The sequence below is a fragment of the Podarcis raffonei genome, chromosome 9 (assembly GCF_027172205.1).
Source record: "Podarcis raffonei isolate rPodRaf1 chromosome 9, rPodRaf1.pri, whole genome shotgun sequence".
NCBI lineage: Eukaryota > Metazoa > Chordata > Lepidosauria > Squamata > Lacertidae > Podarcis > Podarcis raffonei.
The window spans coordinates 4890666-4909308 of NC_070610.1; the positions used below are offsets into that span (position 1 = coordinate 4890666).

The window sequence follows — 18643 nt, forward strand, 5'->3', positions numbered from 1 at the left end:
AAGCCTTGGCAGATCAGGTATCCATAGCTAGCTAGTCCACAAAGGCCAAAAAGAGAGCGAGATAACATGCGCCAAGGAGCAGGTAGATAACAGTGCTGGGTATAGAACTTTCAGCTCAGCACTAAGAAAAGACAAAGATTTTCCTATTTGTTTCTAAACTTGGTGTCCGCTGTGCAGGAAGAAGGGGCCGCTTTACCATCTGCAGAGGCCACCCAACTCTGCAGAAAAATTGTGGAAGGGTTTCATACAACCCCCACACCCCCAAAACTGCCCCACCTAAGGGTGACACAGGTATGCTTTCTTAATGGTGGTCAGTTAGATCCTGGGCAGCAGAGGGCAGTATGGGTGATAGCTCTGAGTGAGTGAGCAGGTACTGGGCCCTGCTTCATTCAGCTACAGCTTTCTTCTCCCAGGCCTTTCCCACACTTACCTTTTGCTCTGTGTTTTAATGATCTGTGTCCAAGCACTTTTTTTTTTGCCCTGCTGCTTTCCCCAGGAAAACTTGCTCTTTAATGCTGAAGTGGAACAAATGGCAATTCAGATTTTCTGTGGACTGCTGTTTGCTTTGATTCAGTAGTAAAGAGCAGGTTTTCACTTGTACCTTGTACCAAGAAGCCTGCAAGCAGAATAGAACAGAGGCCTTAGCTTGTTTTCCATTCCATTCCACGGCTCTAAAGGAGGTTTCCACAAAGGCACCTCAGAGAGCAAATGTGGGGCATTACTAAGGGTGGTTGTGTAGGAGCCTGCTTTGCTTTGGAATCTCAAGAGATATGATCAACTAATATCCATACTAAATTCAAGTGATTTTACTTTGTAAACTACTCACAGGCAACTGTGGAAAGAGTAGCCAAGAGGTCTGGGAAGGAGAGAAGGGAAACTCTGATCCTAACCTCCGGTGCCTTGTGGGACATCTTCGGGAGAAGAAAAGGTTAAGGAGTAAACCCTAGACAAATCCGGAGTGGAATCTCTAAGGTGCTTGGATGGCACCTTGTATGCCTCTTTCCGGCAACTCTTGCAGCCAAGCTGGTGCCAAACGTATTGCTCTTGCTTTCCTTTGGACCACATCAGGGAGGCCAAGGTCTTGTCACCAGGGCATCCCAGAACCTCCATACACACTGTCCAGGCTTGCACCCCAGGGAGCTCACTTTAGTGCTGCTAACACAGCAGCTTGACTTCTCCCCCAAAGGCATACTCCATCGTCTCTCTCAAGACAGACAGATGCGTACAACAACAATAAACATTGGAGAGCAGGGGAGAGGAACTCTGCTGTATAGCAAGCAATGACACGATAAGGAACTGTCCAACCTTGGAATCAGAAAGTAGAGAAAGCAATGAGAATGATCAGTACAGTGGTACCTCGGGTTACATATGATTCAGGTTACATACGCTTCAGTTTACAGACTCCGCTAACCCAGAAATAGTACCTCGGATTAAGAACTTGGCTTCAGGATGAGAACAGAAATCGTGCTCTGGTGACGTGGCGGCAGCAGGAGGCCCCATTAGCTAAAGTGGTGCTTCAGGTTAAGAACAGTTTCAGGTTAAGAATGGACCTCCGGAACGAATTAAGTATGTAACCAGAGGTACCACTGTACTGCCAAAGCCACATGGAAGTGCTGAATTTAGGATATAGGGCCTGCTCCTGCACCTGTTAATAGCATTAATATTGTCAGCATTGAAATTGTCAGAATCAACTTGCTGAAAAAGAGTAAGAGTTGGCACAATGCAAATCCAGTTCTTTGGTTTGGACCAAAAAATGTTCAAGGAACCCAGGCGGGTGAGTGACCGGGGAGCGAAAAGAACTGCAACCAGGCCCAAATGCCACTTAATATCCTCAGAAGTCAGTCTCTAAAAAACAAGCAAAACCTTTCTTCACTTAGTTCTGAAACACAATGCTGAATGAAACAGAAGGTGTGTGCAGGTGCCTTTGTGGGGGAAAGACTTTATTCACTTACAGAGCCATGCCTTTAGTTTCTGGGCCAATTTAATGCATTTGCCAACTACAAAGCCATGCTCAAGGGAAAATAATGTTCATGCACAGTGCCAGTCATGCAGTCATTTATATCAAGCAGGGGGGGGGGACCCCAACGCAACATGCACCCGTGTTCCTTTTATTTGCCCAAGCTAAAAGGCTATGAAGTAATGCTTCTCTTACCTTTTCATTTTCCAGGTCAATCATCTTCTGCGTGAGGGCAGCTTCAGTTTCCTCTATTTGCTTTAGCCACTATATAAAAATGACGGGGGCAAAATAAAACAGCAGTTTGAGACAGAGCTTATACCAAACATTAGGTAAGTAAAGCGCTTTACCTTAAATTCCATTATTTTCTCAATTTTGTACAGAACTATTGATTTGGACACCTGAAAACGGTGACTAATTATAATGAGGGAGCACTGGCTATATTCAAATATAGCTCATTCTTCCCAAATTGGGAAAAACGTATGTTTCCCAACAAAGCTACCAGTACAATGAGTTTGGGGGACATAACATTGCATGTACTTCATATGTGCTAAAAATATAAAAGGTTACAAAGCCCTAGGATGAAATAGCAGCACAATGCCAACCCAGGAAAGACCCTGGAGAGGCCTAAGCCTTGGCAACAACCATCTGAAATCATGTTTTCGTAATAATATTTTCCCCAAACAGTTTTAGAAGGTGTCTCATGGGGGGAAAGGCAGTTTCCAAGAGCACTTGAATTTTCATTTGCATTGTAACTGCATTGGCCCTTATAGAGCTCCTTAGAGGCCTAATTGTGGTGTATGTAGTATCTGGACTAAATGGAAGTTAGAATGGCAAATTATGTATCTTTGTGTTCTGAATTTTATGTAATGTACAATTGGCAGTATACATCTGCCTTCTCCTCTCATGATTGTTGAATATTCCATGTGTCCCCAGAGTGGAAACATTAGTCCTGCAGTCTACCCCAACAAAGTTACAATTTCCAGCACCCTTAACAGACTACAATTCCCAGGATTCCTGGGGGAAAGCCATGTGGTTTAAAAGTATGGTGGTGCTAGAGCTAACAGTGCCTATAAGACATTCGCTGTTTTTGGAAACTCTTCCCCTATTTCAGTTAGCCATGGTGGTGGTGAAGGCAAAATCTTCTGCACATGGCGAGATGCCCTCACACTTTTTTAAAAAAAACTACATAACAGTTCCAGGGCTGAAGATGAGAAACAAGTTCAATTGCTAATTTTTGGTGCCCTCTGGTTGTGATGAAACCTTGTAATATGCAAATCCTCTTTTATTTAGGAAAGCTTCCAGCTGGTGGATCAGAGAAAAAGGTGCATATAGCAGGATTTCTCTGGACTGGACTTGTCCAGTTGCCCTCATGCTAGCAAATGCAATAGCAAAACATAAGGAACTGTTTCAGAAAGTACAATAGACCTATAATGCCTTGACCTGCGGCCAGTAAAAGGGAATTGCTTCAACGACAAATTTAATAAGTGCCATGGGAGCCATTTCCTTTTGCTGGCAGCAAATCTGTGCAGACTAGAGATTTTACACTTGTTGAATGTGACATGTGAAAACTGTGCAGGGGGTACATCTCCAAACCCTCCAAGTAGCCCTATTTTCCAGGGAATCACAAAAGCCACCCCAGTGATGGGATGTGAGAGTGATAAATGTCCCTATTTTCACCTGAGGAATGTTGGACGGGATGCAGTGCAACTGTTGTGTACCCAAGTACACAGACTGTACACTCATTGAGTGGTACATACCCCTACTGACAATCCTTAAAGTAGCTGTAAAATGATTTTGTTCATCCCACTACTATTAACGTTAACCTTTCTTCTGCGGTACAGTCCTCACTAAAAGAAAATACCCCACTAGTCACATGCCAATTATTGGGTCAGATGCACACGACACCCATTGTGGTCACACAGACAACTCAGTCAGTGAGGACATATTGCTTGCTAAATACATTAAGTTCCACTAGGAATTTAGCTTGCTGTTCTTATACAGAAAGAGTTTTTTTTAAAAAAGGCTTGTACATTCAAGACTTTTATGAGCAGAGCTACAGATTTAAACAGAATTGTGCAGAGAGCACTGCTTTTGTGGGATGGATGAAATTCGTGCCTAAGAGAAGCAATTCTTCACAGAACTCTACCTTTTCACAGAGAGAAAGTACAGTCCCCGCCTGAATTATTGCAACCTGTTCTTCATTCCTCAAATTCTAAAACACAAGAAGTTCAGTGTATTTTACATTGTAGCAGAAATCCATCAAATTAAAATAAGCAGAATACATGCTGCAGCAAGCATTCCTGAGCACACCAACTTCCCTTTCCTTTAAAAAGTTTGGCAAAGGCAAATTGCCAGAAACTGCCAGGAATTGCAACAACCTTAGGAGTATACTGTAAAGTTGTAAATCATTACTTTTCAGTAGGATCATGTAGGCTGCAATCCTATACGTACTTACCTGGGAGTAAATCCCATTTAACCCAATAGGGCTTACTTCTGAGTAGATATGCATAGGATTGTGCTGCATATGAGCAAAGTGAACTCAGGATTGGGTTGCTAGGCCCCTTGAGAGCTCAATTCTGAGAACCGGGCATAAGGGAGATCAGGCAGTATCCTGCAGCTCAGAGTGGCAGATGTCAGCAGAGGACAGCATCTACTTATGCCCTAAAGGTAAAGGTAAAGAACCCCTGACAGTTAAGTCCAGTCACGAAAGACTCTGGGGTTGCAGTGCTCATCTCACTTTACTGGCCGAGGGAGCTGGCATTTGTCTGCAGTTTTTTCGAGTCATGTGGCCAGCATGACTAAGCCGCTTCTGGCGAAACCAGAGCAGTGCACGGAAAAGCCGTTTCCCTTCCTGCTGGAGCGGTACCTATTTATCTACTTGCACTTTGACGTGCTTTTAAACTGCTAGGTTGGCAGGAGCTGGGTCCGAACAACAGGAGCCAACCCTTTCACGGGAATTCAAACCGCCAACCTTCTGATCAGCAAGCCCTAGGCTCAGTGGTTTAGACCACAGCGCCACCCGCATCCCTACTTATGCCCTAATCCTCAATATTGAAGAGGTAACAAATGGCAAACTCGCTCAAGCTAATCAGGACATCTGCTCCCTTGATTCTGGCTCCTCACCCTGACAAAGAAAAAGAAGATCCAAAATGGGTATATTTTTTTGCAAGCCTTAAAGAACACACAAAAGTCCCCCAGGTTTTGTGAGTACTCGAAGGGAATGCTCACAAACAATCAAACTGAAAAGCTGCTCCTGGAAAAACTGTTATTGGGTTATTTGGGGCAATGCCCACCTCCTGATGGGGTATGAGGGGTCTCTGCAGTGGGCAGACTAGGGCTTCTGCCCTCCAGCAGCTGCCTTCTGAAGTTCTGCTTTTCAAATAATCCCTTAATTTTCCATCAAAATTGTGGCACAGGATGTCCCAGGGCTGTGGCATGGAAGCAGCATTGAGGCTGGCAGGCTGTTCAAGATACGCTGTGCCAAACTTTAATTCTGCTTGCATAGTTGAACACCCAAGCCAGCTTTCAATTCTTGATCTACCCCTAGCAAAAATCTTGAAATTTTGTTTTCTGTCCTCAGTTTAATTAACATTCCAATCATTGTAAGGTTAGGCGTTACAGCACACTCTATAAGGTTAGTCTGTTGTATAACTTTAGGCTTCTGATGGTCATTAAAGTAATAATATTCTGATTTACATTATCCACCCCCCAATCCTGCTCAATTACATGATAAAAGGTTACACTGCAGAAATCATGTTAACACTTCCATCTTTTCCAACTTTGGGGGCCCCTCGTCTAAGCATGGTCTCCTGCACTACCTGAGGCAAGAGTGCCAACTTCAATAAAATATTGGGGGGAGCCCAGGTAAACCCTACCCCACATAATTATACAAGATGTGGCACACACCCACCATTTGAATGGCAATGCCCATCAACTGGGTGTGTGTGTGGCCCCCTCAAATATTTTATTGGATGGGCCGAAGGGACCTCGGCCCCTAGGAGTTGGCTCCTATGACCTGAGCTGTTATCTTGCAGGTATCTCACTCTTGCATTCTGGCAGATCAGCAGAAGCCAGTGCCCTTCTGATGATAGGAGCTGCACAATGATAAAGTAAATGCCTTTTCTTAATGGAAAGGGGATGAACTGCTTCAAATACTGAGCTATATGAGAGAGAATTGACTAGAGGGCTGCCACTTAATTTATTAGATAAGGCTTCCTCAACCTGGGCCCTCCAGATGTTTTTGGCCTACAAATCCCATGATCCCTAGCTAGCAGGACCAGTGGTCAGGGATGATGGGAATTGTAGTCTCAAAAACATCTGGAGGGCCGAGGTTGAGGAAGCCTGGGTTAGATGCATGCTATCAGTTCAATTTGCACACGTTTTTCAAGAACACAACGGAGCTCAACCTACAGTTGGTGCGCCCTCTGCATCAATTCTACAGTACTCCTGTTCCAAAATTTTAGCTGTCTGACATTAAAACAATTTGAAGAAAATCCCAACAGATAAACTTAAAACCAAAACAACTGAAGCAAAACAAGAACAAAGAATGGGTGGGGTGTTTTATTTGTTTTCATGATCCCAATGGCTTAATATCAATAACTTCATCTTGATATAGTATTTCCAGTTATATATCTGGAATGTATTTGAAACATACTCAAGCACTTTAAATTCGCATTTTAAAATTCAAGCTGTCATGACAGGAGACCCAGTGAGTCGGGGGGGGGAATGCATATAAGACCACAGCGTAACACAGAGGCACGTGCTGCCCACCCTCCATCGCGGCATCCCTGGTGGCATGCTATTACAGATAGTGTCCCTTTCACAAATATGCAATTGGAACTACTTAAATAAATACATTAGCTACCCCATTATCACCAAGGATATCTAGCTTCTTCATAAGTTCAGAAATATTCACATCCTGGAAAAGAAATTTCAACATTTATCTTTTAATCAAGAATTAAATCATGTATTTGTTTAGTTTTTAACTGTTACAAATTCTTTCACATTAACTAGGCTGGAGAAACAACACCATGGAAGACATTCTGACTCCAGCAATTGCAAAACTGCCATCATCTTTTAAAAAGGGAGAACCCGATTTCCTCTCAGTCACAGGAAATTTAGGTAAGAACAGTTATCAAAGTTAATAATGAAACAGTACAATGCCAGAAATACTACTGATTATATCATATAGTCTGTTGCTATTTACTCATTTGATTAGACACTGAAAATAATATTGAACTGAAATAGGTCTTTTCACACCACATCATACCGCTACTAGTAACACTGAACAGCATTAAAGGTTTTTGCCTAAGAATACCAGGTTTAATGGACTAGGCAACATTACACCCATTTTCTATTCATAGTCAAAGAAAGAATGCTTCGTGTAAAACAAAATTAGTGGTAATAAGATGAGATGAGAATAATAAGGTTGGGAATTCATACGAAGTGTGCAGGAAGATGTGGAAACCATCTTGAGATCTTAGGTGGAATTTCCACAGGGTCGTGGAGACTGATCTTTCCGTATAATTACGCATAAGGGTAGGAACTGCATAGGTTTACAAGGTGAAACTAGATGTCATGGTGGCAGCTATGTTTGTTTAAATGGTGTGTCCCCCACCCACACCTAGAAAGCAGAGGGTATCCATCCGATTTTAATTTCAAAGGTGGAATGCAGATGAGGAAAGCTGAACCTGCTCCCCATCTTACCTCCTCCCTGGCTCATCACCAAAGCCACTTTCCCCTTAACACAGCTCTGATTCTAGAGGTAAGAAGAGCTCTGGCTGGAGAAGAGGTCCCTCCCCACAGCTATGCATCCCCTTTGATGTTTAGACCCCACTTTCTGCTTTGTGCGAACTAACAGGAAAGAGATTTGATCAAACAAATGCCTCTGTTGCCATCGCATCAAGTCTGGTGGCCCACAGACCACCTTGCAGATGCTGCACAAGAACCAACAAATTTCCATCTACCTTTATTCCCTCGTGATGACAAAACAGTTGAAGTGCACTTCCATTGTTTTCAGGGAATGCAGTTATATGGAGGTTAAAAGCTGGCGACCTTCGTTCTCTCTCCTAAGGGAAGATTTTGTTCAAAATAGAATAGGTGTTTATAAAAGATACCAAACTTCTATTCTACAAATCATTCAAGTCAAGTTAAATGAACAAATACTGGATTTTGCGTATGAAAAATATACCAAAATGCATCGCAAGGTCAGTCCTTCCCTGATATGCAATGTAAGATTATTTACTGTTATAAGAACACGACCTCTTTCAATAAATAAAAAAATTGCCCAGTAGCACCTTAGAGACCAAGTAAGTTTGTTCTGGGCATAAGCTTTCGTGTGCATGCACACTTCTTCAGATACACTGAAACAGAAGGTGACTTCAAACTCCACAAGGAAGGGTGTTTGAAAAGGGGGTGAGGAGCTGCCAGCTCTGCAGGCAAGGGGTGACCTAACTGGGCTCCTGTGCCCCACAGGGGTGCCACAGAAAGAATGGAGTTGGTCAAGGGAGCCGTGGACTCAAAAAGGTTGAAAACCTCTGCTTCACACCTTCCTTTTCCTGCAACTTTGTGATAAAGGAAATGAAAGTGTTGGTTGAGGGGGGGGGTAGAGGGTGAGACATGCAAAGTTGGTTAACTGGTGCTGCTCACAAAGCAGCCAACAAGGTTGTGGGTTGTTGTTGTTTTTTTAACAATCCAGCTTCTGAGTCGACACAGGACAGTAATGCTCAGATTGGATCCAATATCCACCCAGTTAAGAGAGACCGTGCATTTAACTGAAGCTCAGGCATTAGTTTCGGCTTGCAGTGAGTGATTCTTAGAGAAGCAGACTTGAGAGACCTACCCCCAATCTCCCCATGCAGAAATGCAACCAGAAAATAATGGCCCAAACAGATTTTCCATATTGCTTAGTATGCAGCAGAAAAAGCTTGAGCGGTGAGACTTCAAATTACAGCAGCAGCAGCCGTGCAAATTCACCACCATCCTTATCATCACCATAGGAGTCCTGTTACATCTTCCTTATGTATGTGTTTGCATGCAATTAAAAAGTTACGGCTGTCATTGCACTGTAGTGCTGCATCACAATCCCGAATTTGCATGAAGTTGGTGGGGTTGGGGGAAGCAGACTGCACCAGGGCTCTGATCATGGAAAGGAGCAAGAACATTGGAAAGATGGGGGAAGTGGTGGTTTAAAGCAAGGTTTGAGCACAGTATGGATGTAGAAACCTGAGAGGGAAATGGCAGTTTTAAACAACTGCAGAGGTTTGAATAACATACTATGGAATATTTGAGAGCTCTGTGCCCTTTCTCTCTCTCTCTCATGAGGCAGTTGAGGAATGAAAGGAATGGAAAAGTGGCTGCTTTAAACAATTTAGTTTTGCTTTAAAAGTAAGAACTATCTTGTAGAGGCAAACACTGCTCATGTTGCAGAAAAAGTATTAAGTTAACTTGTGGAGCTTTCCCACAATTAGAGCAGAAACTATCTTTCAGAACTTTTTTTTTTTATCAAGATCCGCAGTGTTGCGGAGGAATCAAGGGACCAGTATATACACAACTGTGATATATGGCTCTAGTAAATCCCCTTTCAACTGACTGCATGGTAACAAAAAATTACTCAAATGGCATTACATTGTGACTGCTTAACCACAGGAGCCAGTTTGAATGAGGTTCGTATGGATCGCTCTTGTTAAAATATAAGCATCAACTTTTGGGTTTTGATTTGGTTTTTCAAAAGCATCTAGGTCTCATAGATGAAAACAAATGGTGTGGTTGCAGCATATGCCCTAATTACACAGCAGTTTTGAAGGCTCCTCCAGACAACCTATTTACTGGGCGTTCATTCTGATTTGCTTGCAGAAAACATGTGGTGGTTAGATTATGTCCGATTTTCATTCTGAATTGTTTGTACATCCACCCGGTGATTATTTGCTCATCCCACACGTTTCAATGCATATCTATCACTTTCCTAAAGTCTGCTTCTTCTCGAAGTGGATTTATTGCACTAGATGACAGAGCACTTTGAACAACTTTAGGTGCTCAAATGCATAATTTACATTATGCATTTGAATCCCTCCCACAGATATATCCAGTGCAGTCCACAGATGAGAAGGCCCAGGCCGTGTGAGGCTACCTTTAAGCTTTCAGAGGGTAGTTGCTGCTGCAAAGGAGGGTTTCCTTATACATGGAAATAGATGGTGTTCTTAGGTGGTTTCAGGATTTTTTTATACTCTGCTTTTCAACCAAAATTATTAAAGGGGTAATGGTTGGAAGACATAAGAGAGCACAAGCAGTTATGAGGTGAGAGGTGAAGAAAATGGCATGGATACCAGCAAACACAAAATGGTGAGAGGAAGAGAGTAACAAGAACAGACCCAGAAAGAAATAGGGGTTTCTTTAATGGCATTTCCAACTAATAGACTAATCTGACATCCCACACTGGATCTGCCAACCATGTAGTGCAGCGTATGAACTCTGGATAGCACCACTCCTTTGACCTATTCTTATTTACTCCATTTATATACCATCTTTTCCTGAGAAAGATTCAAGGCGGTGTACTTGAGCCTCACCTCCCCATTTAATCTTCACAACAACCCTGTGAGGTGGGTTAGGCTGAGAGACTGTAACTGGCCCAAAATCGGCCAGTGATCTTCAAGGAAGGCTGAGTGGGGATTCAAACCTTGGTCTCCCAGCTCATCATCCAACAGTCTAACTATTAGACAGGCGAACCCATTAAAAAATGCAAGGATCGGGAACCTGTGGTCCTGCATACTGACTGGACTTAAGAGTTCACCATCTGGAAGGCCACAGGTTTCACCACCCCTCCAGCACTGGGCGTGAGCAAAAGCAAAGAGGGAAGTAACAAAATCAGTGTAAACATTGGTTTCATTTTCATGTCTATTCCATCCACAGCTGAATTTCCAAGATGTCAAGGAGGAGCTAATTTTCATAGCTTGCAAAATATACCTGCGGTGCTTCTGTATCCTCCTGCCAGGCACACTGGCCCATCTATCCCGCAGCTGTTTATTTTGGCTGAAGGTACTTTATAGCCCTGCTACCAAATATCCTTTTAACTGGATGATAGGACCCTTATCCTGATGTCAAACGCCCTCTGCAACACTAGAAGTGCTCAGTTCAGACTTCTGGCAATAGCATATTATCCTTACTGCCAGTGGCTTGCCAGCTGAAGAGCAGAGGGCAAGAGAGACAGAAAGAGTTCTTCTACCCACCTTTGGCTCTGGCCCCAAGTGGCTTGTCTTTGAAGGAGCATGGCCCTCAACAGAAATGGAGATTTGCCCACCCCCTGCTTTAACAGGTCAAACAAGATTGATATCTAAGTAATATGCAGAACAAAAGCATTTCCAAAGTGAGGCTGAGGTGGAATGAGGCGGAATGAAGATCGTGCACGCCAAGAGTTCTGAGATATTCAGTAGATGAAATTACAAATAGCCTAATGAACATGATTTTTGTTAACGATCTTTTAGTTAGGTTTATGTACTGCACATGGGTATGAAAATGCAACAGTCTTACCCCTCCCATTACAACGGAGCATTTTTTTAAAACAAAAAAAAATGTAGCAACAATATCATCCACTCCTTTAACACAATGGAACCAGACTGAATGAATTAATGTGCTAAGAAAATGCAAATTCTTTAGGTAACCATATTTTTTTTCTATTTAAGATTCTTTCATTTTAAACTGCATCGTTACTTCATTAACAGATTTATGTAAATATTTTTCCCCATAAAATAAGAGAAGTTCTGTAGAAATTTTCCTTTTAAAACTGACAAAGTAAACTTAAGAAAAAAATATTAAGATGAAGGATGTGTCACAGCCTAAGGTTTGATTTCATGCAGAATGCACAGAGGTGTGTTAATTAAAATAATGCCAGCTGGGAATTGGTAGTATGTGTATCAGATAATGTCACATGCAAGAAAGGAGCAGTCATGGAAATGAAACAAACAAAAAGACAGAAACACAGAAAAAAATTTATTGGCCAGAACAAACTATATGTAATATACATATTGTGTATGTTACAGTTTTGCAAAATTAGTGAGCATGCTCTCCAAAACTACATTAAGGCAGAGGCATTATATTCATTGCCCCAACATCGCGGCAGATTTCAGAAAATCCAGTTAGTTTTCCCTTACACATGCAATGGATGCTAATGGATGTCATACGTATTTCAGCTTGGGTTCAATGACAAGTTCTGCTCCATTTGTGAGTTTACAACTCAGAGAATCTCTTACTTCCAGCTCAAGGATTCGGAACTCCAGCAGCTCATTCTGGTCTTTGGCATCCTGCATCTCATTCTTCAGCAGATCTTCTTCTTGTTCTATCTTGTAGATCTAAGAGAAAAATATCATGCAGCTATGAGCCAAGGGAGAAGTAGAATACATTCTTGCAAACATCTTTATAGCATGCAAAAGAAATGAAAGCCACTGGGGGGGGGGAAGCCTCTTAATGAAATGCAAGAGTGAATTCTATCATAAAGGTAAAGGTAAAGGGACCCCTGACCATTAGGTCCAGTCGCGGACAACTCTGGGGTTGCGGCGCTCATCTCGCTTTATTGGCCAAGGGAGCTGGCGTACAGCTTCCTGGTCATGTGGCCAGCATGACAAAGCCACTTCTGGCGAACCAGAGCAGCGCACGGAAACGCCGTTTACCTTCCAGCTGGTGTGGTACCTTTTTATCTACTTGCACTCTGACGTGCTTTCGAACTGCTAGGCTGGCAGGAGCAGGGACCGAGCAATGGGAGCTCACCCCATCGCGGGGATTCAAACCGCCGACCTTCTGATCTGCGAGTCCTAGGCTCTGTGGTTTTACCCACAGCGCCACCCGCGTCCCAAATTCTATCATACGCAGTTCTAAAAAGTCACTAGTGTGGGCTTGCAAATTTGGATCTTCCAGACGCCAGCCCCACTTAGGCTGAGCAAGACAACAGCTCTTAAGAGAAATGAACACCTTGTGACAGGAGGATTCCATGCCAGTTCAGCAGCACTTGGCAAATAGATTCACAGAATGGTAAGAGTTCATCTAGTCCAACCTCATGCAATGCAGCAATCTCAACTAAAGCATCCCTGACAGCTGGCCATCCAACCTCTGATCAAAAACCTCCAAGGAAAAGTACTCTGTTTCACCACCTTGCGAGGGAGTCTGTTCCCCTGTCAAACAGCTCTTACTCCCAGAAAGTTCTTCCTGACATTTAGTTGGGAAAACATGGGTCATTGTGGTCATGGATTCTGCACAGTCACTAAACATGTTGAAATAAATACTACTGGAGGTAAGGCTCTCCATAAAGGTCAAATTTGGTGCAAAACACATGCTGATTCCTTTCACCACAGAATGTTATGTACTGTACCAACAATAGCAGGGGTCAGCAAACTTACTGTGCCTTGGGCCAGTGTCTCCAGCGCCGATCACGCGGCAGGGCGGGGAAGCGCGTGCCCATATGCGTGCGCACATGCTATTTCCGGTGCACTTCCGGGTCGGAGGAGCACCGGAAATAGCTTGTGCGCATGTGCACGGAGCTCCTCCGACCCAGATGTGCACCGGAAATAATGGTTGCACATGTGCACCAGCTATTTCCGGTGCTCCTCCAACCCGGAAGTGGGCAGCCGCGCAGTGCAGCGCTGGTAACAGCGGGCAGTGGGGGTCACCATGGGCCGGATAAACGAGTCCCTCGGGCCTTATCTGGCCCGTGAGCCTTAGTTTGGGGATCCCGAACAATAGTCATTAGGGGCTTGTTTCGTCTCTAGGCACATTTCAACACCCTCATGTGCAGATGGAGGCAGCCACCTCCCCCCCCAGCACAATTCCACAGGGAGGGGATGCACATTACAATGGAACGGCCACTTCCTGGAAGCCCCTTAAAGGTATTTGTTTACCATGTTTAAAGCAGCTGAAAATGTTAAAAATGCTAAAAGGAATAAAGAGGCAGTCTTAGGACAACTTTGTAAGCCTTTCTGTAAAATGTGTGCATTTTAAAGGTTTTTGCTCTTTAAAAAAGTCAGCCCATGAATACCCCTTGTAAGGAATGCAGGAAGATTTGTTTTAGAATGGAAATGGGATCCAGGAAACTTCAAGATGGTTAGCTTAACATCAGTCCTGGGTAAATTGGTGGAAAGCATGCTTAAAAATAAAATTATAAAGAATATAGAAGAACAAGGCCAAAGTGGCAAAGGTAAGTCCAGTCTCAGTAAAGTTTAGAGTTCTTCAAGGGTGATCAAGTGGATATTCCATATTTGTACTTTCAAAAAGCTTTTGACAAAGTCCTTCACCAAAAGATTCCCAAGTAAACTTAGCAGTTATGAGATAAGAGCAAAGGTCATCTTATGGATCAGGTATTCGGAAGCAGGTATTGGGACTAATCGGACAGTTCTTATAGCGTTCTTACAATGGTAGGATGCAGGAAGTGAAGTTCCTGAGGATCTGTATTGGGACAGATGCTTTTAATTCACAAATAGTCTGCAGTTAGGAGTGAGCCATTAAAAAGCAAGTGGTTGGAATGGAGGAAACTAGTTAATGGTCAGGATGGGTATATGCAAACTCTATGGTGAGAAACAGTAAGTCACTGAATATGAGCTGCCAAGTGATCTACCAGAGAGGGCTATTGTCTTCATATCCTGTTTGCCTACTTCCAACAAGAACTGAACCTGTTCAGGAGAGCTTTAAAACAAATCCTGAGCAGGAGGGAGACAATACTACAAACAACAGGGGGACACCTGGTACTGGGGATAACTGCTTCACTGATGCACAGGAAACTGAGACGGTACTCCAAAAACCTGCTAAAGGACTAGAAACTATAAGACGGAAGCATCTGTAGAGAATGACTCATGGCTTCACTTGTCTCTGTACTAATGCACAGAGTATGGGAAATGTGCAAGGCAAATTGAAATTCTTAATGCAGGATGGCAAAGATGACCTAATAGGCTTTACTGAAACCTGGTGGGATGAGATTCATGACTAGAATGCAGAAATTGAGGAGTATAACCTATTCAAATGGAACAGACCAAACAGGAAGAGAGGAGTAACACAGACCTCCAAGCCAGACTGAAGATTTGGGTGATGCCTTCCTGCAGCAGATTACCAAACATTCAAAAAGGAATAATAGAATCTTAAGAGTTGGAAGGGACCCGAGGGTCATCTAGTCCAACCCCCTACAATACAGGAATCTCAGCTAAAACATCCATGGCAGATGGTCATCCAACCTCTGCTTGAAAACCTCAAGCAGGAGAGATCTAGCAGCCCAGGACCTCCATACATACTTCCCAGGCTTGCACCCCAAAGAAGCCAATTTGGTGCTGCTAACACTGCAAAAACAACACACAAGGCAGCTGTTACGCGTTACCAGTCTCTGCAGCCATAGTAAGCACTGTGATTCTCCAGCAGTTTGACTTCACCCCCAGAGGTGCACTCCATTGTCTCTTGGGACAGACAGATGCCGCCGCCCAGAACAGTAATCATGGGAGACTTCAACTGCCCCTATCTGTTGGAACTCACTCTGCCAAGAGAGTAAGGTCCAACAAATTCCTCCATTGCTTTGCTGACACTTTCTTTTCCCAGGAGGTGGAAGAAGATTATGGACCTGGTCCTCACCAACAGGCAGGAACTGATTGACCAAGTGGAAGTATTGGAATTTTGGGAAGAAGTGATCATGTCATCTTGGGTTTCATGATATAGAGGGGCAAGGGAAACCTGAGTGTAGTCGGGAATGCATTTGGACTTTAAGAAGGTTCATTTCAAAAAGCTTAAGGGGAGAGATTCCAGTCAGAAATACTGAAAGAGAAGGGAGTCCAAAATGGATGGGAGTTTCTTAAAAATGAAATATTGAAGACACAAAGAGAGGCAATTCCAACAAGAAAGAAAAGTGGGAGGCGTCTAAATAAACTGGTGTGGCTGCGTAAGGAGCTTACAGATGAGATGAGATGAGGTGAGGTGAGGTGTATGTGGGCATGTGTAAGAAATGGAAGAAAGGGGAAATCACAAAGGAGGAGTATGTATGAGTACCCAACAGTTACAGGGAGAAGGTCAGGTGGGCCAAAGCTCAGAATGAACTCAGGATTGCAAGAGAGGTTACAAATAATAAAAAAGGTTTCTTCAGTTATGTCTGAAGCAAGAGGAAGAACAAGAAAGTGGTAGGTCCTCTGCATGGAGAAGACAGAGAAATGCTATTGGGTGACAGAGAGAAAGCGGAACTATTCAACACCTACTTTGCCTAAAAGGAAAGCAATGCCCAACCTGGTGATAGCAGAATAAATGATGCAAGGAGGGAGCTGCAGCCCAATATAGAAAAAGAGGTGGTAAGGGAACACCAGGCTACTTTAAACGAATTCAAATCTCCAGGGCCTGGTGAGCTGCATCAAAGGGTACTAAAGGAGCTTGCGAAGGTAATCTCAGAGCCTCTGTCTATAATCTTTAAGAATTCTTGGAGAATAGGTGAGGTCCCTGCAGAATGGAGGCGGGCAAATGTTGTCCCCATCTTCAAAAGGGGGGGGGGAGAAGACCCAGGTAACCACTGACTTATGAACTTGACGTCAATACTTGGAAAGGTCCTAGAACAGATCATTCAAACAGTTGGTCTGTGAGCACTAAGAAAAAGATGCTGTGATTACCAAAACCCAACATGGGTTTCTCAAAAATAAGTCATGCCAGATTAATCTCATTTCTTGTTTGATGGAGTTACAAGCTTGGTGGATTAGGGGAATGCCGTGGTCATAGTGTATCTTGATTTCAGTAAGGATTTGGACAAAGTCCTCTATGATATTCTTGTGAGGAAGCTTGTAAAATGTTAGTTGAACAAGGTACTGTTAGGTGGATTTGCAGCTGGTTGACTGACTGAACCCAAAGAGGTTTATCATTAAAACAATCCAGTTATCCTCTCCCTTACTGCCTACTACATGCTATATATAATTTTTTCTGAAGGCTCTTAATAGTTTCATTTTGGCTAGTGAAACCCAGCTTCTTTGAGGAAAGGGCAGGACAGGAATTTAATAAACAAAAACAGTGTTTGTATTAATCACATATTTTTAGAAAACAAAATTATCAATGTGAAAACTTGAGTTACTCAGCACAAAGGATGTTGTTGTAACCAGTTCTGGAAACATTGAAGGCACCATTTATTTCACCCACCTTTTCTAGCAGTTCTTGGTTTGTCCTGATAAGCCCCTGTTTTTCTTCTATCCATTTAGAGTCCTGCAAGGAATTTTTAGAATTATAATGTATTTTACTTATGTTTAAAAATCATATACACTGCAACTTGTCAATGACCAAGACATTTACAAAATAATAAAAAGCATGCAAAACAACGAACATATAAAAGTAGAAATCAAAATCATGAGATTTGAATTTATCTGGGTGAATAGACGTTATTGCACAGCATCAAAGCAGCAAAATGACTTCAAGTGTACCACTCTAGGGAAGCTTACTGCATTGCCCGAGTTGCCAGAAAAGCCTTGTCCTTCAGTTTGCCCACTGAAACAAACCTCTACCCTAATGGAGGTGGCGTTTGTAGAAAGGCTTTGGTCAACGACATTATAGTGTGGGCAAGCAGGTATGGGAGGAGATGCTCTTTCAAGTCCTTGGGTCCCAAGCCAATTAGGTATTTAAAGTTAAGTAGTAGCTACTAGCTTTGAACTGGGCCTAGAAATGAATATGCAATCAGTGAAGAGATTTAATAAACAATGTGAGCAATGCCCATCAAAACTCTGACTGCTGCATTCTGCATTAACTGAAGCTTCTGAGCCTTTTTCAGAGGAAACCCTGTGTGCAAACGCATTGGAGTAACCCAGATAGAATGTTGCCAGAGCATGGATAATCATGGCCAAACTATCTGCCTATGAAAGGTGGTCACTGACACTTCAGCCCAAACTGGCGAAAGGTACTACTGTGTGCTACAGAGGTCACCTGGGCTTAGATCGAGGGCCATTACCAAGGTGTGAATCTCTTTCTTAAGCAATAGTGCAACTTCATCCAGAACTGATTATCATCTCCCTGAACTGGAGAACCATCTACTCACAGGACAGTTCACTGGCTCTCATCCAGGCCATTACTGACATCAAACACTAGTTCAGCTCTTCCACAGCCTCATACGGTACTGACTTTAAATGATAGTCACAAGTAACACCTTCACACAGAGGTACAGATTCTCAGCTAAATTGCAGCTGCAGTCATTCAGAGCAGGGCAGGCAGGAACATGCTCACATACTTAAGAGTGCTACCAAATACTTGATATATGAGTCAATCACCCATCTCCTACTACCCTTCTGAAAAAAACCCACCCCACCCTCCCACTGTATATAAGGGTCTGGTGACTTCTGTTTCAGTGTATTTGAAGAAGTGTGCATGCACACGAAAGCTTATCCCCGGAACAATCTTAGGTGGTCTCTAAAGTGCTACTGGACATTTTTAAATTTACAGTGGTACCTCGGGTTAAGTACTTAATTCGTTCCAGAGGTCTGTTCTTAACCTGAAACTGTTCTTAACTTGAAGCACCACTTTAGCTAATGGGGCCTCCTGCTGCTGCCGTGCCACCGGAGAACAATTTCTGTTCTCATCCTGAAGCAAAGCTCTTAACCTGAGGTACTATTTCTAGGTTAGCAGAGTCTGTAACCTGAAGCGTATGTAACCTGAGGTACCACTGTATTTCATATATGCTGTTAGACCACCTAGTCAAGTCTGAGCTTAGGCAAG

General features: G+C 43.1%; 1 protein-coding gene across 10 annotated transcripts in view; it reads right to left on the reverse strand.

Moving 5' to 3' along the window:
• Nucleotides 1–18643, reverse strand: part of JAKMIP1 (janus kinase and microtubule interacting protein 1) — a 66323-nt gene that overhangs the window by 14369 nt on the left and 33311 nt on the right. For 5 of the 10 annotated variants that reach the window (XR_008332136.1, XM_053402789.1, XM_053402785.1 and 2 more), the window contains 6 exons: nucleotides 17084–17146; nucleotides 12202–12300; nucleotides 7924–8025; nucleotides 6822–6875; nucleotides 4104–4169; nucleotides 2153–2221 (listed from right to left, as the gene is read on the reverse strand). Coding sequence is in view for 9 of the 10 variants with exons in the window: in XM_053402789.1 (XP_053258764.1) it covers nucleotides 2153–2221; nucleotides 4104–4169; nucleotides 6822–6875; nucleotides 7924–8025; nucleotides 12202–12300; nucleotides 17084–17146 (453 nt within the window). In the remaining variant the exon portion in view is untranslated. The remainder of the gene's footprint in view (nucleotides 1–2152; nucleotides 2222–4103; nucleotides 4170–6821; nucleotides 6876–7923; nucleotides 8026–12201; nucleotides 12301–17083; nucleotides 17147–18643) is intronic. The other 5 variants (XM_053402788.1, XM_053402790.1, XM_053402792.1 and 2 more) reach the window with 3 other exon arrangements.